This window comes from Bactrocera dorsalis, chromosome 1 (assembly GCF_023373825.1).
Source record: "Bactrocera dorsalis isolate Fly_Bdor chromosome 1, ASM2337382v1, whole genome shotgun sequence".
Taxonomy (NCBI): Eukaryota; Metazoa; Arthropoda; class Insecta; order Diptera; family Tephritidae; genus Bactrocera; species Bactrocera dorsalis.
In genome coordinates, this window is record NC_064303.1 from 89,604,743 (window position 1) to 89,630,264 (window position 25,522).

Sequence of the window (25,522 nt, forward strand, 5' to 3'; positions counted from 1 at the left end):
CTGCTGCGTCAAGTTGAGTAAACGTGTGTTTGTAGTGCTCGTCACGAAAATGGAAAGACGAAATCAAGAGCAACGCGTCGCGATAAAATTTTGCGCCAGACTAGACGAAACAGCTTCGGAAACGTACGCTAAAATTGTAAGAGTGTATGGTGATAGTGCTCTTAGTCGTGCCCAGGTGTTTCGATGGCACAAAGAGTTTAAGGAGGGGCGTGAAAGCGTGGAAGACGAGGCGCGGAGTGGGAGACCAGTCGAGGTGCGGACTGACGCGAATGCGCAGCGTGTTCGCGCATTAATCCGTGAAGATCGGCGTTTAACAGTTCGAATGTTGGCCTCGGAACTGAGTATGAACCGTGAAACAGTCAGACAAATTTTAACCGACGATTTTGGGATGAAAAAGTTGTGCGCGAAGATGGTTCCAAAGAACCTTTCTGAGGAGCAAAAGCAGCATCGAATGACCGTCGCAGAAGACTGTTTGGAACAAGTGGAAACGACCACGCCCCACGCTGCTTGATCGAGTTATTACAAGCGATGAAAGCTGGTTATTCCAAAATCGGTAGTTAAAGGAACCCATTTTGAGGAGGAAGAGGATGGCGGAGTTGTAGAATAATTTTAATATCATTACTTAATTGTCATACCTCGTATATTCACCAACCACCTGTTTATTGAGCTAAACAAGAGGGCCCTTGGGAAGAGTTTACCAGCTAATCTTATAGCTAATTTTATGCCTATAAGGTATAATAAATGCGGTCTTTGGTTAAAACTGAATGTTTAAAGAACACCTAATCCAAAGCAAGAGCACTTAAGCCATCATTAGGTTCATGGAACCCACAAGCGAGTTCCAATTGCTTCTTGCTTAGTTCTTTTGTTTAAAAAGAATGTTGAAAGACCATCTTATCCCAAAAGACAACACATAGGGCATCATTAGACTCATGAGACCCCCAAAGCTAGTTCCAATTTCTTTTTGTGTAAGGGTTGTCACATTAAACAACCTCTTCGATTTGACAAACCGACAGCATTCCAAATATGTATTAACCTTACACAATTTGTTAGAGTGGTCAGAGTAAAACGCGTTTGAACTTGGTGATGACAGTATCAAAAGGAGGGAAATTTATTAATAATGAACTTAGCTCCTATTCGTAATAACAACTGTCAATAGTAAGTCCAAGAAATATACAGGGCGTTTCGCAAGATTCAAATATACAATTTTCTTCTCAACACAATTTATATTGAATGAAGACCCTTACCATTTGAATCGTGATCTGTGAGGCACGATTTGGGGACGATATGCTCAAAGCATAAATTCAGTCTCAATACTCTCTGGTTCACACAGCTCTTGTTGTAGTCAAGTTCAAATATATTTATGTATATGATTTTGTGGGTTTGGTTCAAATTTTCGTCAGTATTTTATTTTTATAAGCTACTACTGATATAAGTATGTATATATAAGTATATGTATGATATGTTATACACCAAACACTTTATGTACGTTAAGTAAGCACGCTACAAAGTAAACAAAATTATGTACTCTTAAGCTAAATATGCGAGTAAACTCTGATGGCTTCGCTTGTTGCTGGCATAACAATGGAGAATTCCAAGTATCCCCGCAGTGAGAGTGTATTTAGTGGTTTTCTCGCTGAGCACCATTTTCGCCACAAAACGAGCTTACCTTCTGCAGTGAAAAATCGTCTTCAGCACTTATACTACTTATATGTATTTATATGTATGTTTACATACATACATACATACATTTCCATTTGCATGTGTCGAAGCGCAAACGCATTTTTCAATTTCTCCGTGACAGCAGACAAAAATTCAAAATTTCGAGCAACTTCTCTCTAAGAAGTAAACAACTCGCTGCAAATGGCATCGTAACACAATTATTTTAATGTGATTTTTGTTGGCATTTTCCAGATAAGGCACACACAAGTGCTTTAAGTGCATTAGCAAAGCGAGAGGATTGCCCAAAGGGCGTATAATTTTCAACGCACTGTACTTACATATACATATACAAATCCGTGTATATGTGTGTTTTCAAAAGAAATGTAATATTTGCCTCCAAAAATACATTAGATCCAGAAGTGAACGCATATTTTTTGGAGAATTGAGTAGCGTTGCGTGGCAAATGTGTTGGAGTCATTACTTTTCCCCCTAAAGTATACTCCTAGTTGTCTGATTTTGAATATGTTCTGCATTAGCTTGTTCATACTTTGTTTATTTTTATAATCTGAAGGTAAAAATATGTGCCAGTCATTGAAACACAACTTGAAACTAAATATTTGACATCAAAAGAATGCTCAATTAATTGTATAATCTAGATTGGTGACTCTCCAGATTCTTGATATACGAGTATATGAAATCAAAATCCATATAGTCCCCTTTGGAGCACTTAAGAAGAGAAACTAGACGTCCTAATTTAGTCTATCGCTTAGCACAAAATGTTTATACCTTAAGAAACTCCCTCTTCTCGCGTAACCGTTTCGTTTCAAACTACTATAAATGCAGTAGTTGCAAAAAATTATAATAACTGGGTTATATGTAGTCCTTTGTGAAACCATAGAAAAAGAGTACTGCTATTTTCGATCTTATAAGTTAGTAAAACGAAAAAAGACCAACTTCAAGTCACTTCCTCATACCCGTCCTGCTATATGGTACAAATGCATGGACGATGTCAACATCTGATGAGTCGACGTGACAAGTTTTCGAGCGAAACACTCCAGCTCTGAGAGCATTCGAGCCATTATCCGCCGGGGGAAGCAGAAGAAGACACCGTTGGAGAGACCAGATGAATAAGGACCTAAGTACACTTGAAAGCTCCGATTGGCACGAAACTCGCGTAAAAGCTTTCTACGCCAGTAAAGAAGAAGAAGTGGAATGCCTGAATGAATGAGATTTCAAGTGTTTAAACCTTGACTTCCCAAACGCGGGACAATCAAGAAGGAAGTGTTAAGATGTTTTCGAACCATCTTCCATACAACTTCTGCAGCTGGCATCTGGTAAGGGCAATGGTCTATTAAAACCCCCACACTGATGGCTAAGAGATCCCTAGAACTCGATTTTCGGTCAAAAGAATTTTTGCCTCTGGTCTAGCGCTAGCCAAGCTCCCGCGAAGCCCATCTATCTAAAACACGAGGTTACAGAGCATCGATCCACTCTAATTTCAGTGATAGCGATTCTGGGTGCCTTTCCTTGTTAAGCATCAGCTTTACAGTTGCCTGTTATTCTGCTGTGGCATGGCATCCATACTGGTCTTATCACGAAATGACTCGATGTTATTGGTAAAGAGGTTACATATTCCATGGCCCACACTGAACACACTTTTAATGAGTTCAAGGCTAGTATCGCCCCCCCGCTGTCTGAGTGGATGGTCGCTTCTCTAAAGGCGGCTGCACTCTGAAGCAGTAAATCTACTACTTTAATGGCTGCAACTTCGGCTTGGCAAACACTACAATAGTAGGTAAGAACTCCTGACAGTAATCCCTCCACCAACCTTCCCCCCAACCTTTGACCTATCTGTAAAGAAGCTCACTGTTCCTCTATACCATAACTACGTCTACATCTCCTTTAGTACCCCAGATATCTTTGATAAAACAGAGTCTAAAGCTAAAGGTGGAATCTTCGTCTTACCCATAAGAACTATAGAATTAAATTAGCCTCGTCTTTCGGTCTATCTAAAAGCTTTATTATGTATGGCATGCTTTTTAATAAGTTTCGTCGCAAATGAACCGACATTATTGAAACTTTTGTATTACTCAAAATAACGTACATTTGGTGTTTGGAAGCAGTTTCATTATGTAAGATCAGTTCTCTAAATAAGAAACTGCGAAATATATATTTTGGAACTATAAAATTTGATATAAGAATATCGAAAAGAGAAAACAAATATTTTGTTTTTTATATGTTAGGAAAAAGATACTTGTGTTGGTGATTCAGGAGCCTCCCCAAATTACTTCATCGATCCCTTGGCCGTGACTCCATTCATATTTTGTTTTTTTTTTCATAATAAAATCTAAAATTTTATTAAAAATATTTAAATATTAGAAATCAGCTAACTTTTCTATTAAATCATATTCAAAAAGCCATTAAGAAAATGTAATTGTCTGATTAATAATATATAATTTACGAGTAAAACCCACAAAGTGATGCATTCACCCAAACCAAACCCAAAGGAACATGAGAAGTTGAGATGATTGAATCTGCAGCTGAGGTTTTGCCTTCGCACCAACTATGAGCACTTTAGAAAGAACACACGCTCATACAACGTGGAGAGAGACAGAAAGTATGCATGTGTCTGTTACGTAGTACAAAAGGAAGACGTAGCACAGGAATTACTACAGTTTATGTAAGGGAACCATAAATTAAATTATTGTCATGGCTTCCCTCTTTGCAACATTTCACTGCCGCCCCGAATAGTCAACGTTTTACACTTTGCATCTGCCGTTAAAGTAGCAAAAATGCGTTAGCATAAGGCCATACCTTTTTACGATTATTTAGTTTACCCACCAACGCCACCAACACTACCATCTGCTGCACCACCTTCACCACAACCACCTCCAGCAGAAAGCACAGTGACCGCCTGTGCACCTGTTTGACGCACACAGCATGCTGCTACACGCTCCATTCCCTCCTCGGGCATAGTGTTGACGATGATGCTGATATTCGTGATTGACCGTGGATGGAGGGCGCGGTGTGCAACAGCGGATGCGGTAATTTACGAAGTTTTACATTGTCGTGCCATGATTTTATTACTTTGGCTTCCAGCTGACATCCTGTCGCCACATTGCAACATGCTTTTAATGTATTGGTGCTGGCGCCTAGCTCAAAAACATGGGTATTCATAAGTTAAGATCCCTCCCGAGAGAGTATACCTAATACCATTGTATATAGCATATATATGTATGTGTGTATGTGTGTGTGAGCACTTTTACGCATCATCTAAATTCCTTAGCTTGTACCTTTTGCTATTTGTATGTATTTGTTTTTATATACACGTATGTGTGTGTATATATACTTTCGTGTATGTGTGCTCACGTTTTCTCACGATGCTATCCAATAATAAAGAGCAACGGAAGAAGCAAACAATTTGCTTTTATAGGTGGTTATAGACAGTGGTTCGCAGTTTTTTGCACACGCGGCATACACACATATAATATAGACGCACAAAGCGTGTACGCAAACATCAAAGAAATGTTATGCTTTCCACGCTTAGTGAGATATTTGTTGCAAGACATAATCATGATACATTTTATCATAATTGTTAACTGTGCTCATAATCTTGAGGGCAGGTATAAGGAAGACTTCGTCTCGGAAACCATTCTCAGCAGGTCTGAGGTTAAGAAAATATCACTGGGTAGCGGATGCGGTTGACGGTTGTGGACATTGAAGGAATTTGAGACAATTTAGCTATCCTTTTCGTCGAGACATGTCTTGGCTATGAACCGAATGTCACCCATTTTAATCCAGCATTCACAATTTAGCCTAGTACGTGTACTACGAATTTCAGTACATCATTGAGCGAAGTACATTCCAAGCCAGCCACACTACTTTCGTGGATTTTTTTAATGCTTTCATCCATCCTCTTTTGGACTTCCACTGGGTTTGACATTCTTGTTGCTAATTTGATCTGTACTTGATTTGGAAAATTACATAACAGGTCAATTGTCGCCGGCCTGATGCATAGGTGGCGTTACTAGAATTAAATCGGTATCATTTGAACTTTCGAAAGATGCGTGTATAAATTTGGCAGCTCTTGAACCATCAGTTTGTTAATTATATCATATTGAGTGAAGCCACCTGTTGACAAAATATTGCTTTTTGAAGGGATAAATACGATTGCAACAAAAACATGACTTGATGATAAGATTTCCCCAGCAAAATACACATTCAAGGATTGGTATGCTAAATTTAGACGGGATGAATTGTTTACCGAAGACAATGAATGAAGTTAACATCGAAAAGAGCGAGCTTGTTACTGACCAAAAAAATTAAAAAAGTCCACAAAATAATTTTGTTCGAGATACCAGGCACCCTAAAGATATCAACTGAACGTGTACATCATAACATTCACGAATATTTGGTTATGAGCAAGAGCGGTGCAAAGTGGGGGCCGCGCGACCCCGCTTTGGACCAAATACAGTGACGAGTGAATGATTCGGAGCAGTGTTTGGAAATGTTCAATAATAAAAACTGAGCTTTTGCATCGCTATATGACAATCGTTGAAACATGGGTAAATTTTTTCACACCGAAATAAAATCTACAGTCAACCGAAAGGTCCGAGCGAACTGCACACGATGAACCCGCTTCAAATGGTGGAAATGTGCTACAGTCGGCCTCAAGGTTATGGCGTCTGTAATTTAAGATGTGAATGGAATAAGTTTTATTGACTACCTTGAATAAGGAATGATCAGTGACAGTGACTATTACGAAGCCGTTCCCACGACAGTGGGTTCTACTTAACCGGAACGGACCCGGATTTCTATCCGTCGAAGGACAGTCAACTCAACTAAAAAAACAACTATTTCGTAGTGTCATTGGACCGTTCGAAGTACGAAATCGCCGAAAAGTGGCTGCATTTGAAGAAAAAGAAAGTGCTATTTCACCAAGGCAACGCATTGTGTTACAAGGCAGTGAAAACGATGGCAAAAAACCATGAATTCGGCTTCAAATTGTTTCCGCATGCATCGTATTCTTCAAATCTGCCTCACAGCGGTTATTTTCTGGTTTCAGATCTCAAAAGAATGCTCGCTGGGAAGAATTTTTCGTGTAATGAAGAGATGATCGTCGTAACTGCGATCTATTTCGAAACAAAGGACAAATCATAGTACAAAAATGGTATTAAAAAGTTGTAGAGTCGCTATAGTCGGTGCATCATCCATGAAGGGAACTATGTTGATTAAAAAGCGATTTTTTTCCAAAAAATATATGCTTACTATGGTAAATCGAGGACTTTTCAACTAAACTCTTACGAATGCTTGTTTCGCCTAACACAGAGTCAGGATAAAACCCTCTTTTTAGCAGCAATAGTTTTATTATGTAATAAAAATGGTGTTTCATTGTCGAAAATAATTTCTTTGTTTTTTGTCAAAATAATAAAATTTTGACGAAAAATATTGCCAGTATTGCTAAGTACTTTCGTTGACATTTTAATCCAGTTTAGTATTCTTTTTGAACTCGCTTATATTTATCATTAAATTGGCCTGTCAATCATCAAAGCACTGTCAGAATTCTTTCTAGCGGTTGAGCTCTACGATAGCGAGGCGAACGAAATAGAATTTTTAATTTTAACAGCGCGTTGCGGATTAAAGTTGGGTACAGCTACAAATGTGGAAATAAGAGAGGAGTGTGAATAAGAGAAAAGTGTCAGCGTTTATTTACGTCAATAAATATACTTTTATCGAACTGAATCGAACTTGAGTTGCACAAAACTTCGAGAGAATGGGAAAACTTCAAAAATTTAATGCTTTTATGTCGAAGAGAGGCGATTGGGCAATCGTTAGTGTTAGGAAGTTAAACTATTAACGGCATTGCAGTTAGCTATTAGTATGTACTATATCTATATATTTTTTTACACAGATGAAAATAGAAATTTTTCAACATGAATAAAATCATCCTCCGCAGACGAAACATAAGTTTCAGATGCTTAAGATTCGAATATTTATACTTAATAAATTTTTTCCCAAAATTATATGTATTGCAATTAGTATTTAAATTGCTTTGTAATGAAAATTTTAATAATAAATTAATATTAAATTCAATAATAAATTAATTAAATTTTTTTTTAATTTCCAGTTATCGGCGAACAACAACATATGGCAACTACGTGCAGTTCCAATTTTTAATCCAATCTTTCTCGAAGTCTAACATATACAAAGCAAAGCAGCAAACGATTACAACAACAACAAATATAGAAAAATCAACAGTATAGACACACCCACAAAAGCATCCACACGAGCACAGCCGTTAAACCGAAACAATTGGTGTTTCATTGTCTTGGTGCTGCTTATCTCTGCCGACACTTTCAAGCAAATGAACTGAATTTTATTTGACTTCGCACTTAAACCGTCTTTTCTTTAAAATTCGACATAACACTTTTTTATAGCTGTCATTCACTGCGCTTCCCGAAAGCGCTACCTCGTTCGGCGCAATGAAAGCAAGCTGCAACTACAGCAATTGCTCGCGTATATGTTCGTGAGTGCCGCTATAAACATGTGTGTATGAGTTTTTGGCTTTCACTAATGCATCGGTGGCATTTGTGGGGCGAACATTTTTGTGCGACGGAATATTTGTGAATATAGAGTGTTGTTGGCAATATGTTGAACACGTCGACTTATGTTTCCATTGGGCCGGTGGAGGTGCCGAAGGCGCTGCAAGACGGCGAGAAGTTCATCAAGTGGGATGATGTAAGTACCGAGTTCCAATATTTTTATTAAATACTTTGTATTACTATTACATAATAATTTAAAACAAGAAAAATTTAACTTCGGCTGCACCGAAGCTAATATACCCTTTACAGGTGCATTTCTTATAGTAAGTATGTGGTAATCCGATCTGAACAATTTCTTCGAATATTACATTGTTTTCTTAGAAAATAATTTATAACAAATTTCGTGAATATATGTATCTTGTCAAATGTAAAAGTTTTCCATAAAAGAACTTGATTCCGATCGTTCAGTTCGTATGGCAGCTATATGTTATAGTGGTCCGATATCGGCAGTTCCGACAAACGAGTTGATTTTTGAAGAGAAAATGACGTATGCAAAATTTCTAAACGATATCTTAAAAACTGAGGGACTACTCCGTATATAAACAGACAGACGAACATGGCTAAACCGACTCAGCTCAACATACTGATCATTTATATGTATACTTTGTAGGGTCTCCGACGTATCCTTCTGGGTGTTACGAACTTCGTGACAAACTTAATATACCCTGTTCAGAGTATAAAGAATATTATCTAAATTAACCGATCCTTTATCTTATAATCCAGTCTTCGAAAAAACTGCAATATTCCTCGAGAAATCCTACCAAAATAAATCTTCTTCTTCAATTCTAAAAAATAAAAAAGGTGGAACCTTATTGATTACAGTATTCGAAAATATTACAATATTGCTCGAGAAATTCGACCAAAATAAGTCTTCTTCTTGACTTCTATAGATTTCCAAAACAACTCTTCTTCTTCACTTCTCAGAAGCCTCAAAAATAAAAGATCGAACCGCAAACTGCAGTGAAAAATTCATCGGAAATTCAAACTTAATATTTCTGCTCTAGATCCGCATATCCCAACACAAGCACCAATCAAACCATACCAAAATTTTCGCTTTCGCATAGAACCTATTTGCAAATAAAATACCTCGTTTAATATGCATAGTCGTTATATATTGATCTGGGCGCAATTTAAGAGCTGGTGTTCTCCGTAATCCATTTCTTGTAAGCAGCGACGCTGGTGTAGATCGATGGGTATTTGGTAGTGGCACAGGGAGTGTAACCCCATGATACGATACCAACCTGTTCAACACCATCGGAAGTGTAACGCACCAATGGGCCACCAGAATCACCATTGCAAGCACCATCGGTGGTGCCAGCAGTGTAAGAGCAAATGTTCACATCCTTAACGGGAGCCAATAAGGGTAGAGCAGCTTTGCATTCTGAGTAGCCAATAATATTGGCATCCAGAGTCTGCAAAACATTTGGCAAAGAACCAGAATTATCACGTCCCCAGCCGAAAAGTTTGCCATCACCAGTGCTCTCATATTTGCCAGATGGCAAGGATACTTTGTTAACAGCTGCTGAACCGTCACGTGAGAGCGCGTTCAAATCGAAGCCATCGGGAATATGGATGAGACCAATATCGTTGGGACCGACACTACCGCCATAACCTTCATGTACGATATATTGCGACTTGCTGGTGACCTGTCGGACCTGTACTTCGGATTCGTCATTGCGGGAGTGCAGACCGGCGACCACTTCAAAACTGTCGTAGATGAGACAATGAGCAGCAGTTAGTACCCAGTTCTCGTCGATGATTGAACCAGCGCAGAAATGAGAGCCGGACTTCAATGAGACGATGTATGGAGCCTCACCCTTCTCAGCCTCGTAGCCATTGATGATACGTCCTGAGGCGAAGGCAGGTTGTGCAATGGCGTCCAAACTGGCTGCGCTGACACTGGCAATAGCCAGAGCGAATACGACGAAAGTCTTCATTTTGAATTGAATGTTTGGTTTGAATTTCGATTTGGACTGCTGTTGTATTTATACGAATGTCGAATCATGGTATGTCGATCCGACCACTTATCAGCTATTCAACAACAAAAAAGTGCATCCTGCCTTTAATTTTTTATGAGCGTCTACATAAGTATGTATGGCGGTGATAGGTATTTGTTGTTGATTACTAATCGTATTTCTGACAACGCTCTTTTGAATAGTAAATCACCAAGGATTTGTAGCGCATTTGATAAGGTTTCAATATCGGTCATTTATGTGACAAGTTATTTGAGTTGCCATTGTTTATCTCTTACCAATATAAATCTATTTTTATTTGTTATTTATTGTGGTCTACTTTTTATATGTATACTCATATTTTGAGTGACGTACGAACTGCTTTAATTAGTAAAAAAATGTGTTGTGGTGGTCCATCCTAATGTTTTGTAGTGATGCAAATATTGAACTTGTTTCAACTTTTTAACTAATCCTTACTCTAACGTGCTTTCAGTATGCCTTTTTACTCGACCATAACATCAATAATCTCTTGACATTGTTTTAATATCAAGCGTGATACAAATATAGACCATAATCCATTAAGAATTTGAATTTCTCTAAATTCGTTCACTGTTGGACCTATACCAGATCACATATATCTCAACAGTTTGTATCGTAATTTTTGTCTCTTTCTCTCTACTTATTCGAATAGTACCTTATAACGAGTTAGTCTGATTTTTGTTTTTCACATGTGAAGCAAATGGACTCAGTGGAGAGCTCTGTAGAGTTCGTTTCAGATCCCATATTCCATTTGTACTATATGCCTGGTGTACTTCTTACTTCTTGTTCTTCTTCAATTTTAGACTAATGGACTACATACTTATTACTTTGGCGGACCCACACCTTACCTTCCAAATTTCGATAACATTTCAAGCAATATTTCGGTTATAAACTGAGCATTTCTACCAGAATTCAAAATTCTAATCCACATACCAATTTCGAACCAATGTTTTCTGCCTTCTAATAGTGGACAACAATCACTCACTTCTGGTCATATATTATAACTCACCCGCTTTAGGATTCATAGTCTATACGAATTTACAAATTAAATTAAGCAACAATGTTATTACTTTTTAATTATGATGCATTTTTTTATTGAAATAAGTGTGTCGTTCAGAACCAATACCTAAGCGTTGATCTTCTCATTGATCCATTTCTTGTAAGCACTGACGCTAGTGTAGACCGAAGGGTATTTAGTAGTGGCGCAGGGTGTGTAACCCCATGACACAATACCGACTTGCTCAGCACCTTCAGAAGTGTAACGCACCAATGGGCCACCAGAATCACCATTGCAAGCACCATCGGTGGTGCCAGCAGTGTAAGAGCAAATGTTCACATCCTTAATGGGTGCCAAGAAGGGTAGAGCGGCTTTGCATTCCGAGTAGCCAATAATGTTGGCATCCAATGTTTGCAAAACATTTGGCAAAGAACCAGAATTATCACGTCCCCAGCCGAAAAGTTTGCCGTCACCAGTGCTCTCGTATTTGCCAGATGGCAAGGATACTTTGTTGACAGGTGCTACACCATCACGTGAGAGCGCGTTCAAATCGAAGCCATCGGGAATATGGATAAGACCAATATCGTTGGGACCGACACCACCGCCATAACCTTCATGTACGATATATTGCGACTTGCTGGTGACCTGACGGACCTGTACATCAGATTCGTCATTGCGTGAGTGCAGACCGGCGACGACCTCAAAGTTGCTGTAGATAAGGCAGTGAGCAGCAGTGAGTACCCAGTTCTCGTCGATGATTGAACCAGCGCAGAAATGAGAGCCGGACTTCAGTGAGACGATGTATGGAGCCTCACCCTTCTCAGCCTCGTAGCCATTGATGATACGTCCTGAGGCGAAGGCAGGTTGTGCAATGGCGTCCAAACTGGCTGCGCTGACACTGGCAATAGCCAGAGCGAATACGACGAAGATCTTCATTTTCGATGGAGTGCTTGATTTGGTTTGAATTTGTTGCAGTCGAAACTGCACTATTTATACAAAAAGTGTCAACAGTGTCATCAAGCCTTTGTAATCGAAACGCCAATGCAGACAATGTTAATTAATGTAAGCTATTAATTGATAGTATGATTTATGAGTCTTACATGGAATAGTGAACTAGAAACGCCATAAATGTCAAGATGCACTTTACAGTTTGAACTTGATAATCACTTCATTTTACAATAGTTGCATGCTCAGTTCAGTTTGCTTAGATCTTATTGATTTGATTAAATTTATGATTAGATGTGATTGAATTAGTGCGCGATATGTACTTGGCCGTTTATAGCTCAAGATTATGTTTTGTGAATGAAAGCAGGCGGGGTAAGTACCCACGTACCTTGCCGTCTTATCACAATTTAAAGCTTTTCGATTGCAAGGTAATGCAAATAAGGCAAGAGCATTAGGTGTGTGTGAGCTAAGAACCCATTTAGGTTGTTAAAATATGGTCATCTATATAGTATATTTGTAGGCTTTGAGCAAATGTAATATAAGCTTCGTTCTTTTGCTTATAGTCTACTCAGAATAAGCGGTATTTAATAACAGCTCTTTTGGTTCCAAAATTAAACAAAGGATGTACGTTGTTCTTCTTTAATAGCGGAAATAACGCTTACGCGGTTATAGCGGACTTAACAACAGCGGACCAGTCGTTCTTCCTCCTGGCTGTTTGACTTGGAAATTCCAAGTGTAGCCAGGTCCTTCTTCTAGTCTTTTCAACGGAGTGGTGGTCTTCCTTTTCCTCTGGCTCTCTGAGGGCTAGAGTGTTTTCATTCATTCAGACGATATGACCTAGCCAACGTAATCGTGTCTTTTAATACGCTGAACTTTGTCAATGTTGCTGTATACCTCGTACAGTTCATCGTTCCACCGACTGCAGTATTCTCAGTTGACGATACGGAAAGAACCATAAAACTTCTGCAGATTCTTTCTCTCGAAAACTCGTAACGCCAACCTATCATATGTTGTCATCGTCCATCCCTCTGCACCATAAAGTAGGAAGGTGTTGATGTGTTACTTATAGAGTGTGGTATTTGTTTGTAGAGAGAGGACTTTACTTCCAATATAGACGAAATTACCTACGACTTCGTGTTATAGGTATCAATCGTTAAGTTGTATGATGACAGGAGATATTTTGTCTTGACCTCGTTCACTACCAAACTCATTTGCTTCACTTGTTTATCCATTCTGGAGAAAGCAGAACTAACGGCAGCAGTTGTACACTTTTATAAAAGATTGTACCCGATCGATTAAGCTCTGCAGCTCGAATTATTTTCCCCAGGAGTAGATTGAAGAAGTCGCACTATAGGGAGTCACCTTGTCTGAAACCTCGTTTGGTATCGAACGACTCGGAGAGACAAGATTTGGCGCATGGTGAATATCTGGTCATTTGTTGATTTTCCAGGCCTGCGGTTACACTGATAAGGTTGAATCAGTTTGTTGACGCTGAACTTCAGTATTTCACACACTACGTTCGATAAGACTTTATATGCGATGTTGAGCTCCCACGGTAGTTCGCACAGATTTTGGGGTGAATTAGGCAGAGCACACTTAAATTCCAATCGTCGAGTATGCTTTCGTCCGACCATAATCTACAAAGAAGCTGGTGCATGCTCTTTATTAGTTCTTTGCAGCCGTGTTTGAAAAGCTTGGCGGGCAATCCATCGGCCCTTCCGCTTTGTTGTTAATCAGACGGAAAATTGCTCTTCATACTTCTTCGTGGTCGGCAATGTAACGTCTGCTTATATCGATAGTAGGAGTGCAAGTCGAGCAGGATGTGCCTACTTTTATGAAACTTTTGTGCACTGTGTTCTCTTCAAAGTTTTAAAATTAGATAATCTTATAATTTAATTCAGCAAACGATCAGTGTGTAAAACAATTATCTCGATCCAAATAATAAATAGAAAGAAAACAAATATTGTCTGACAGCTTTTATTTGAGAACTCTGATATAAATTAATTTGAATCGGCCCTTACCTTTTCGTAACTTCCAGATATCGTATCTGATTCTTTTTCCGGTTGACTTTATACCATACTAGTCTGCCAGTTATCTCAATGAAATATGTAGACCAGCATGTTGTTGTCCGATACCAGAAGTTTCTATTAATTCGCTTGACAAAAAGGTAGATACTTCTTTCTTTACAAATATATATTAATAAACTAAAATACAAAATGCTAATATGATGCCGAAAATAAAATTTAATTCGAATCATATGGGGCATTGCCTTTACTTATTAGTGTCACCGCCTGCAAATATGCTAAACTGTTTAAGGTTCGCTAGCTGTTTTGCTGAGTTTAGCTAACAATTTGTTAATAAATAAAGCTTTTGGTATCATAAAATTGATAAGTTTTCATGTAGCTTACAATTATATCTATATATATACATATATACAATACAACATATAATCATAACACCACTATGAATTGAACTAGTTTCAAAGATCTCAACTGGTATGAACCGGGAACACATCTGCTGAGACGAGAGACTCATTCCATAGAATCAACTCGTAGTGAGGCCAGATGTTTTCTCAATTGCCAAATTCTGTAAATAATACTTCATGCAAGCTAGTTACCGTCTAGTTCAATTTATATACAATGAACAATTTTATGGAGGTAATTTAGTCTAGACATAAAGAAATCGATTTTTTTTTTTATTTTTAGTCCAGTCATTGCACTATGGCCGAAATTGGGATTTTAGCGGCAAAAAATACTTCCTGGCACCAAATTTGGTGTGTAGACTTCTAATGATAAAAAAATCGATTTGAGAAAAAAATGGGCGGGCCACGCCCCCTTTTTTCAAAGTAGTGGCAAAACGTACTTCCTGGTACAAAAAAGCAACTTGAGAAAAAATTGAACGGTCCACGCCCTCTTTTTCCTATATCCAAAACCCAAATTGTCGCCAAAAACACTTACCAAAACGCTGGCTTCATCAAATTTTGAAAACGGACTTCTTCTGACAAAAAAAGCTTTAGAAAAAATGGGCGGCCCGCGCCCACTGTTAAAAAAATATTGAATGCTACCAAGAAATTAATTTATTTTGTAATTCATAAATTTATAATTTTAAAGAAGTTGTAAATGCTTATGGATTAATCTTAATCTTCGTTTTCAGCCGCTTCTAATTCCAATGAATAATTATTTATCGCCTCTAAGCTTACATCGGAATCATAACTATAATTGCAGCTGGAGGCTTCGTGAGATGTTGAAGGTAATAACAATTCTGGTGGCAATTCAGGCATTTTAAAAAGATCAATGACTTCTCGAGGAAAAGGAAGTTTTTTGAACTATTTGTACGTTCTTGCAAACATAAACTTGAAATATATGGGTCAGAGCTATCCATAGCTCTATGATACATGTCAAGTATGTTGTGCACTCTTGAATCCTTTCGAGCGTGACCAGTCCGATCTTTTTTATAAAATTTGTTTCGCGCCTCAGATGCATTTTCTGCCAGGACACCTACGGGTACTACTGAAGCCTCAATTATTTGTGACGAATGTTCTAATATTTTGTGTATTGTGGCAGACATAGAGTACCATTCGTAGTTTTGGAAAAATATTTCACTGGTTTTAATGCAATAATCACGAAACCTTTGAGCATCAATTTCAAATTCAGAGGAGAGAGCAATTAAGATTATGTGTAAATGTTTCAAAAAATCAATATTTATACCAGTAATAGATGCTAAAAGGTCCGTGCGAGAAAATGCTCTTCTAGCTGTGTTGCCATCGTTGGTGTTGCCGCTGCCATTTGCTTTCGGCTTATCGACATGAAGCCCCATTTGAAGTAAAAACTCTTTTTGAATTTTTTGTTTCTTTTCTGCCAGGATTCTCTTCTCTTCTGCTCCACGAACTTGCCATTTTTTCAAATCTATGAAAGTTTTAAAACAAACTCGAAACTACGAATCCACGCATGCAAAGGGCTTAATCCATATTTCAAAGCGTCGGTCTTCGGTTCAAAATAAGGAGAATCAAAGTTTCTTTTAGTTCGAAATTCCTTTGGACCGGCATGACAGATGGGACATTGCTGTGCACTTTTAGTTTCTGTCAACACATTTAAGACTTTCCCATCTATTAATGTCATATATAAATTATATTTTACTTTAATTTTTTTCCCATTACTTAGTGTGTATTGTAGTGGTTTCAACTCCTCAATCTGTTTTCAGTTAAAATGTGCTCTTTTGTTTCTTTAACAAACTCCACTTTTAAAGGTCTACAAAAGCGTACTGACTGAGGTGTACGGTTTACCCAAATATTACACCCTGCTGATGAAATTATTTTTATTGGAATGACTGATGTCACAAAAAGGGAATGATCGAAACTTTCCGAAGTATTTTCCACGAATTTTTGTTTAAACAAGCTGTGACCGGTAGAACCATCAAACCCGTAGCTCGAAATTAGGATCGATTCTTCAACATTCATTGTACACAATACTTCATCTTGATATTCAAGAATTCTTTTAGCTGTGTGGTCTAACAAATTTTGCAACGACACTTCGACAGAGCTTTCATTCGCTTTGATTTCATCCGGTCTACATTTCAATTTGCTTTCATAAACTTTATCATAAGTCGGATAAATACTACAATTGTGTTTTATGTTTAATTGCCGCATATTTGAGTACACCTTTTTAGTTAATCCGTTTTCTAACACAAACATTAGAGCTTCATCAGGTGATACTGGCGTAACTTCTCTATGGCTAGTATTAAGAACTTCTCGAATTTTGGAAGGGCGATTTGGAGATGTAGCAACTTGCTGTAGGACAAATTTCAAATCGGTTGCGTGGGATTTTTTGGCAGATATAGAGGCAGCATGAACTAATAATTGCGCATTGTCTCCTTGCTGGGAAGCTAATTCGGAAGCTAATCTCCTTTTATTTCTTTCGCAGCTATCATCATACGTCAGTTTTGGTCGCCCAATAGTATTAATCTTTTTCGGTATTACAAAAATTGTTTCTCCACTCAACCATTTCTTATTAAATTTTCTAAATGCATTCTCATTTCTGGATTGTTTATTCCATTTAAGTTTAATAAAATTAGATAAGTTCCGAGCTTTAGTACATATCAATTTACTTAATTCACTGTCAATTTCGTATGAAATCTTTCCTTTCATGTAATTCGAAACATTCCTGTTGTTTCTCAACCAAAACTCAAATAGTTCAGAATTTTTGAATCTGAGTGTTTCTACAAAAGTATTAAAAATTCGTTCATTAGCAGTCAAATGCATACACTTTTACCATGGCATAAAACTTGAGTTTTCTACAAACAATCACATGTAAATAGTTCCAATGACACTTCAAAACATTTTTAGTTTTACTCCACGAAAAACGATAAAACTCTTCACAATTTCACAAAAAAATACATACAAAAAACCACCAAAATAAGTACGAAATAAAAACATTTAGCAAACTATATTTGTATATAGTAAAATTACTCACCTCGAGTAATAGAACTCATATTTACAAAGTTTTTTTACACGAATATATTATTAAAAAACAGTTTTTAATTTTATAAAAATTTTGCTGCTTCACTTGTATTAACACGTACTAAAAAATTTGTAAACATTACCAGCTGATTGTACATAAACAGGGTTGCCAACAGTAATTTTTTTTTTTAATTTTTTCTTATCAATATGTTGGGTATTACACCATCAAAATAATTGCAAAAATTTAAATTTGAAAATTTGACTTTTTGCCGCTAAAATCGCAATTTCGGCTATAGTGCATTGTAGTAAGTTCACCTCGGATACCCATTTATATGTCTGTAAATATTCTTCCATTTATATGTCTGTAAATATTCCGAGATTCTTATCTAATTTAAGATTAAATGACAGGACTATTTATATTTTCAAAGTTTAATTATTTAAGAAAGTTCTACAAGAGGATTTTCAAAATACAAATTCTTTTTGGAGATACATACATGTGCTCTGTTGACCTGTCAACCACACTGGTTCGGCCGTAAATGAAAAATTCAATTATTTTTCTCGAAACGGAGTTTTTAAAACGATTAATTAAATTTTCCACTTTTCCGTGGATGGATCGAAGCTAAGAGAAAACGTTGGAAGAGAAGTTTTCTATAAGGTACTTCCCGTCAATCATAGCATTAGGCTACCAGACAACTGTAAGGTCTTTAAATCAAAAGCTGATATTCAATCCAAGTCAGGGAGTGTCTATCCTCACTAGAAATGGAATCAAGCTACTTCATCATCAGACTCGTTAGAGTGCCAGAATTGAATCACCATTCTCTCGTCCAGTGAAACTCGTGCACGCTTGCTCCTGTGCTACTAGTTACAAGATATTTTTGGCATAGAATAGAGTGCAGGAGATCTAGCAAACTACTTTCCTTTGGCAAAGTTCATCATAACCGTCTCATAATCGTCTTACTGGACATTGTTCAGTAGGCATTCATTCGGTGACGTTAAAACTTTCGTCGGACGCTAGTTGTCAAAGTTGTATGGAGGAGGGCGAAATGGAAATATCCAGACACTTTCTTATCCAGCCATAAAGCTGAGGTGGAAACATCTCCGCAGTCTTTCACACGACGAACCAGAAGTCGTACTCGAAACTGACATTAGCCGTCTCAAAAAATTTGTAAAAAAAAGCACTATGTCGATTTGCAAGTTTCTTGTGATGAATAATACATGTAGGAGTTTTAGGTACCACAACGAACCGAAGTTCTAAGCTGTCTAAGTGAGATCACTGTTAGAAACACCCTTACTTTTCTTCACGGCAATCGAATACCTTTCACCTATGGCTATTGTTTCTAGTAACTAGAGTACTTTGTATAGCATTCGACAAAGTAAAGCTGGAGAAAATTACTAGGCGAAGAGTAATGATTTTGTGTCTTCAACTTCATTTGTCTTTCTTCATTTTATTCTTCCTAAAGATTTGTTCAAATGAAGAAGCACTTTACGAGTATATGAGTGCAAAAGCTGGGGAACTTAAATTTTGAAAAATGTATAAAATTTTACTCTAGACGGGGTTTTTAACACACTCTCAAGGTGAAGACCTGTGCTAAGATGAACATTGGGTATATATATATGTAAATATATTAAAAAATTTTACACTTTTGGTTTCAAACGTTTACTTTATTATAATATAAAGAGTTAGTTCAATGTGTAGTAGGCACTTTGGACCTGGGCAATCCAGTCGATGTAAGCAGAAACGCGAGTGTAGATTGATGGTTTGTTACCATAACCACAAGGAATGTATCCCCAGGAGACAATGCCGACAAGTTCAGATGCTACGCCTTCATGTTCCTGTACCAGAGGACCGCCAGAATCACCATTGCATGCGGAAATACCCTTTTGCAGTGAGTCTGAGCACACATTAGATTCTCTAAGTTGTGTACCCTCACCGACTGCTTCCTCGCATTCGTCATAAGTCAGGAGTTGAGTTGTAACGGTTTGCAATACCTTGGCAGCGGCAAAGTTGAAGGCTTTTACTTGACCCCAGCCATAAAGTTTAGCCTCGCCGGAATGAATTTCTTCGCGTTGTGGCAAAATAGCAGGCTGTACCCATTCATTGTACACGAAGGGTTCCGACACGTGCAACAGGGCAATGTCGTAAGGGCCAACGCCACCGCCAAAGTTGGCGTGCTTCAAACCAAAATCAACAACACGCGATTGGGTCTTCTCGTTAACGTCGGCACGTTCATGTAGACCAGCAATAGCACCCATACCAACGGGGCTTGAAATACAGTGAGCAGCAGTAACGATCCAATCCTTAGCGATGATGGTACCGCCGCAGATGTGCGAGTGTGATGTTGCTTTCGAGCTCAACGACACAATGTATGGAGCAGCGTGTTCGACGGCATCTTCACCCTTAATGACGCGTCCAGTAGGTAGACTGGGTTTGAATTGTATGATGGATGATGCGCTGCCGCACGCCACGAAAAGGGCTAAGACAAGAACAGCTTTCATTTTGGCGGAGGTACAAGAACTAACTAATTGCGAAATTTGAAATTAATCCGGTTTATATAGTTAGGTGTTTAGTGATAAAAATAGCTTATCAATTTATTTGGGCGAAATCACGAACGCGCTGTGATGGATTAGCTATAATTTCATTTGTACTGTACGAGTACACATGATTTACTGCAGCCATTATAAACTTTTCATGGTTAGCCAGCACTTCGAAATCGTTATCAATGTAGGAATTGGCTTTACATTGACTTTGAACCCAATCATAGCTATTCTTCATCCGATAATCGTGCTTACTCTGGGTACATTTTGTAGAAATACAGGGTGTTTCAATTTGTTTCTATCAAAATTATAAAAGACTTGGCTCATACTTGTATAATGCTTCAAATGACATCAGAAGGTTACGATATAATGAAGGTAATCTCGACGCAACATATTTAGACTCTAATTGATGACTCTTCCCCGAGAGTCATCATTACCAAAAGGGTAAGCTTCACAGATAAGTTTAAAGTTACCTTGGTTAGTTAGACCGAATGGAGCAACTCCATGCTTGACCTCCTACGAAGTGAGTCACTTAAAACAATTTCAGCTTTTGGCATTACATCGCTGTTGGTGCTGGAGTGTATCGAACGGCTAAACAACGGCTGTCGAGCTTGCCCGATCTGTAGTTTCTTCCAGGCTGATGGAACTGGAACTTTGCATTGCAGTTAGTCCCCATACCATAAAAAGCTGATGCACAAGGAGGAGAGAGTTAGCAGGGAAAAGTCACAGTCATACTGGCATGCGCCAGGCAAAAATGCTATTTTTGCCTAAGTCAAATATTTCTCTGTGAAAACCAATTTGATACTCGATTTTTCGGTCCATTTGGCATTCAGCCTTTTATTCAGCTCTCATATTCTTACGATGTATAACCGCTGAAACTTAGAATTGCTGAAAAATCTTTAATGGAGTCGCACGCTGGGCCTTAATTCTTAGACTGACGACTGACTGACTGAATTGACGTAGAGCTCTTAAAGTTAAGATAAATGTCAAGAGAGTGGGAAAAAATACGGGCTCGTTTGCTGTCCCTAAAGGTCTACCTTTGTAGCGTCCCTATTGAAAAACCCGATATAATTACATTGTTAAATAAACCATGAGTTCATAGGATATATTATATAAAATCTGTTGTTTCAACCAGAAGTGATCTCCATTCAGGCATATACTCGTAACAAAATTATTTGAATGTGAGGAGTCATTGTACGAGTATAGTGGTAATTAGAAATATTGACTCTTAAAAAACGAATCAACGGTATGATATTAGGCTCCTCACTAGCAAATGATTAGAAGAAAACTGATTAAACAACGGACGTGCGCCAGCGCGCCGAACTAAAACTATATTTATTATCGGTTACTATTAAAGTTTATTACGTTCACACGCAATATCAGTGTTGATATCCCCAGTACACTCATGGTAAAAATAATAATAGCAACCCTTTAAAATTTCCATAGAATTTAAAGGCAATAAATTTCATCCATGAATTATGAAGCATGTTTCTATATATTATATCATATGTACATTGTGACAAAAAAGCAACCGGACATTTTAATTAAATTCCCTGGGAAAATGATTACATTGATTCAGTGTTAACAAGCCTACCCAGTAGTACCAAGCCTTCAAAGATGGTCGAGTGATCGTTGAAGACATGCCTTCGACCTCTTCAATAGAGGAAAATATTAAAAAAGTGAAAGATGTGGTGCTTTAAAATCGTAAATATAAGATATTTTTCATATTATTTAAAATTTTCGAGTACCTTTTTGTCACAAAGTACATATTTTACATATATTATTATATTCTACATATCATTATATATAAATATGTCTAATATATATACATATATATAAAGGGTGATTTTTTAAGAGCTTGATAACGTTTTTTTTAAAAAAAAACGCATAAAATTTGCAAAATCTCATCGGTTCTTTATTTGAAACGTTAGATTGGTTCATGACATTTACTTTTTGAAGATAATTTCATTTAAATGTTGACCGCGGCTGCGTCTTAGGTGGTCCATTCGGAAAGTCCAATTTTGGGCAACTTTTTCGAGCATTTCGGCCGGAATAGCCCGAATTTCTTCGGAAATGTTGTCTTCCAAAGCTGGAATAGTTGCTGGCTTATTTCTGTAGACTTTAGACTTGACGTAGCCCCACAAAAAATAGTCTAAAGGCGTTAAATCGCATGATCTTGGTGGCCAACTTACGGGTCCATTTCTTGAGATGAATTGTTGTCCGAAGTTTTCCCTCAAAATGGCCATAGAATCGCGAGCTGTGTGGCATGTAGCGCCATCTTGTTGAAACCACATGTCAACCAAGTTCAGTTCTTCCATTTTTGGCAACAAAAAGTTTGTTAGCATCGAACGATAGCGATCGCCATTCACCGTAACGTTGCGTCCAACAGCATCTTTGAAAAAATACGGTCCAATGATTCCACCAGCGTACAAACCACACCAAACAGTGCATTTTTCGGGATGCATGGGCAGTTCTTGAACGGCTTCTGGTTGCTCTTCACCCCAAATGCGGCAATTTTGCTTATTTACGTAGCCATTCAACCAGAAATGAGCCTCATCGCTGAACAAAATTTGTCGATAAAAAACATTTCGAACCGAACACTGATTTTGGTAATAAAATTCAATGATTTGCAAGCGTTGCTCGTTAGTAAGTCTATTCATGATGAAATGTCAAAGCATACTGAGCATCTTTCTCTTTGACACCATGTCTGAAATCCCACGTGATCTGTCAAATACTAATGCATGAAAATCCTAACCTCAAAAAAATCACCCGTTATATATAAATATACATCCTGTAATGTATGGAAAGTTGTTGCTTTACAGTTCGTTGATTCAGTAAAAAAGGACTTCCAGGGTATACACGCTCACATATAGCATGTACTCAGCTATTTGTCTATTTTTAACGGTGTTGAGGGTTGTTATTTCAGTCGGTGCGCGTGGTGGACGGTGCGTACAAAGCGAACGCCAGGAATAACAGCATTTTCAAATAGACAAAAGCGCCCGGTTAGGATGTGCTCTACTCAAGTGCTATGGGCCGGACATTGGCCAGCGCTGAGCGCCGCTGTGGGATTAGAAAATCGCTGATTTTACACAACATCGAAGGGCGAATATACAAACATACAAATGTACATATGTATGTAGTTATGTTGTACTTGTGCGGTATATGCATTGACGGTGGTCCGCGTGTATCAATGCGCTACAATATCACCACGCTGCGTCCTTTGTGTGACCTTACTCGTAAAGCGAAGCGTAAAACGGTGGGGCGAGCGTATTTTCACTGTAGCATGAAATTGCTTTGCATTTACCGTTATTATTGCAGTTATCACTTTTACCGTCGCCAGTAACACACTTCATGCACATTTTACTATATACTATAAATACATATGTATGTATGTAGGTATGATATGTATGCCTTGTGGAGTTGTGACAAGTGTGTGTGTGTGCGCTTAATGAAATGCACTCTATTTGCGTCTGGCCGGCAACTGCATGAAAATGCAGCGAAAGATAATAAATTTCTCACCTGAGTGGTGGATGCGAGCACACGTGTGCGAAAATCATCATAGGTATATATTTCATGGCAAATACCCTTGTCCCTTACACACTTTATGAAAAGAGCGAATCATAGCTTAAATTTTAGGTAAAATGTATTGTGTATGTAAATAGCTTGAATCCGAAAATTCGAGGAAAAAACATTCAAATCCTTTACACCGAAGCTATAACATCCTTCACAAATACAAAAGATTTTTTACGATAACTTGATTTTGATTTGACAGTTTGTATGAGAGCTATGTGCTGTAGTGATCCGATCTGAACAATTTCTTCGCAGATTATATTAATGCTTTAATTAATAATCTACGCTAAATTTCATGAAGATATCTCGCCAAATATAAAAGTTTCCTGTACAAGAACTTATTTCCGATCGTCGAACTAATAAGCCGATTTTTAGACCACTTCGCTTGGCCACTAAAGGTGGCAACCAGGATACAGTCTTGCGTACTTGGTAGGGTTGATGAGGGATAGCCTTGCGATGACGTATATCCCAAAAGCGTGGAGAATAGCAAAGGTGATCTTCATCCCCAAGATAGGTCTTCCTATTCGCTGGACAAATCATTCTGGGCAATTAGTCTCACTTCCTTCATGCTAAAAGGGATGGAAAAGATTGTGGACAGCCATATAAGATAGAAGATTCACAAACACTGCTTTGGACCAATTTACGACTGACCAGAATTCGATGGATAATGACGGGGTTGTGATATGCGATCTCAAACACTCGGTGGCGGGAGTTGGATGTGTCTAAAGAGCTCAATTTCTTTGGCCCTACATTAGACTCAACCTCACATGTAGATTTAAAACTGTCACCAAGGCACTCATGATATGCAGACGTCTAGCCGGGCAGACCCTAGTTCTGCAAGCCAGGTATCATAGGATAGCTATATATCATGATCGTAAAACCTTTTGTCCCTTATGGAGCGGTTGCTTGGGCATCTAAGGCAACACAGTTTATGCAGGCCCTCAACTATCGAAGCTGCAAAGGTTTATCTTTGTCTGCTCATCAGGTTCAATGCGCAATTACACTTAGGCGTGAAGGCCATTGGCCTTTCTTTCAAGGGACGGCGTTACAAAGAGGATTAAATTTACAAAAAATTGTACAATTACTCTCGGTAGTAAGGTGGAATGGAATGACTCAACGGTCGACATACTGCTGAGGGGCAGCACTTTCGAAAACCTCGGAAGGCATTGAAGCAGGCATTGCGGGACCGTATTCCACACAATCCATACCAATGGGACGTTTTTCGAGCATCCTTCATGCAGAAGTCTTTGCTATAAGTCACAGTGCAGCACTCAATCTCCACTGCAACTCTCGAAACCAGCATATAGCTAGACTTAGCGATAGTTAATCGGCACTAAAGGCGATCTCGGCATATGAGGCTAAGTCGCTTATAGTGGAGGAGTGTATATGTAGATAGGCTGAACTGGGTACCGGAGCATAAAGAGGCATTTATTTGAAATCATATTGGGGAGGAAAATACGGTTTTTGGGAGAAATTCGACACCGGCGCCATCTTGCGCGTTTTTGATATTAACACTCTTCGGCTTTGTGTAGTGCAGTGTTAAGAAGCTCTGTAGATTGAGCTTTAACATTGCTAAACCATCGTTTCGACAGTGCTCTCGTGCTTATTATTTCATAATGGTTACGAGTTTTTACAACTTTTAAGATGCTTGGTACCTAAACTGTATCAGCCACCTTCAATCGGTGTTATGCCAACCTAAGAAATATTGAATTTTTATCACGTGACCTATTTGTGCAGCCATTGTGATACCTTAATGTAATTTTTTGAA

General features: G+C 38.2%; 6 protein-coding genes across 12 annotated transcripts in view; 2 read left to right on the forward strand and 4 right to left on the reverse strand.

The window, feature by feature from the left end:
* LOC115065854 (techylectin-5A) overlaps positions 1-25,522 on the reverse strand; it is a 304,739-nt gene that overhangs the window by 175,142 nt on the left and 104,075 nt on the right. The gene's annotated exons all lie outside the window — the stretch shown is intronic.
* LOC125775766 (techylectin-5A-like) overlaps positions 1-25,522 on the forward strand; it is a 337,356-nt gene that overhangs the window by 46,768 nt on the left and 265,066 nt on the right. The gene's annotated exons all lie outside the window — the stretch shown is intronic.
* The window catches only part of LOC105232848 (1-phosphatidylinositol 4,5-bisphosphate phosphodiesterase classes I and II), a 222,669-nt gene that overhangs the window by 37,173 nt on the left and 159,974 nt on the right, over positions 1-25,522 (forward strand). For all 5 annotated transcript variants that reach the window (XM_049446348.1, XM_049446345.1, XM_049446349.1 and 2 more), the window contains exon 2: positions 7,787-8,397. In XM_049446348.1, the coding sequence (XP_049302305.1) occupies positions 8,308-8,397 (90 nt within the window). In that variant the 5' untranslated portion in view covers positions 7,787-8,307. The remainder of the gene's footprint in view (positions 1-7,786; positions 8,398-25,522) is intronic.
* On the reverse strand, positions 9,352-10,233 carry LOC105233628 (lectizyme). The gene has a single exon (XM_011215750.4). The coding sequence runs from the start codon at positions 10,196-10,198 to the stop codon at positions 9,392-9,394; it is 807 nt and encodes a 268-aa protein (XP_011214052.2). The 5' UTR covers positions 10,199-10,233; the 3' UTR covers positions 9,352-9,391.
* On the reverse strand, positions 11,233-12,223 carry LOC105233630 (lectizyme). Its single transcript, XM_011215751.4, has one exon. It carries the CDS (start codon positions 12,183-12,185, stop codon positions 11,379-11,381), a length of 807 nt encoding a protein of 268 aa, XP_011214053.2. The 5' UTR covers positions 12,186-12,223; the 3' UTR covers positions 11,233-11,378.
* Positions 19,291-20,181, reverse strand: LOC105233631 (lectizyme). Its single transcript, XM_011215752.4, has one exon. The coding sequence runs from the start codon at positions 20,143-20,145 to the stop codon at positions 19,330-19,332; it is 816 nt and encodes a 271-aa protein (XP_011214054.2). The 5' UTR covers positions 20,146-20,181; the 3' UTR covers positions 19,291-19,329.

Bases quoted from the DNA above. Each gene is read 5' to 3' on its own strand.
- LOC105233628 (XM_011215750.4), bottom strand. From the start codon at position 10,198: ATGAAGACTTTCGTCGTATTCGCTCTGGCTATTGCCAGTGTCAGCGCA.
- LOC105233631 (XM_011215752.4), bottom strand. From the start codon at position 20,145: ATGAAAGCTGTTCTTGTCTTAGCCCTTTTCGTGGCGTGCGGCAGCGCA.
- LOC105233630 (XM_011215751.4), bottom strand. From the start codon at position 12,185: ATGAAGATCTTCGTCGTATTCGCTCTGGCTATTGCCAGTGTCAGCGCA.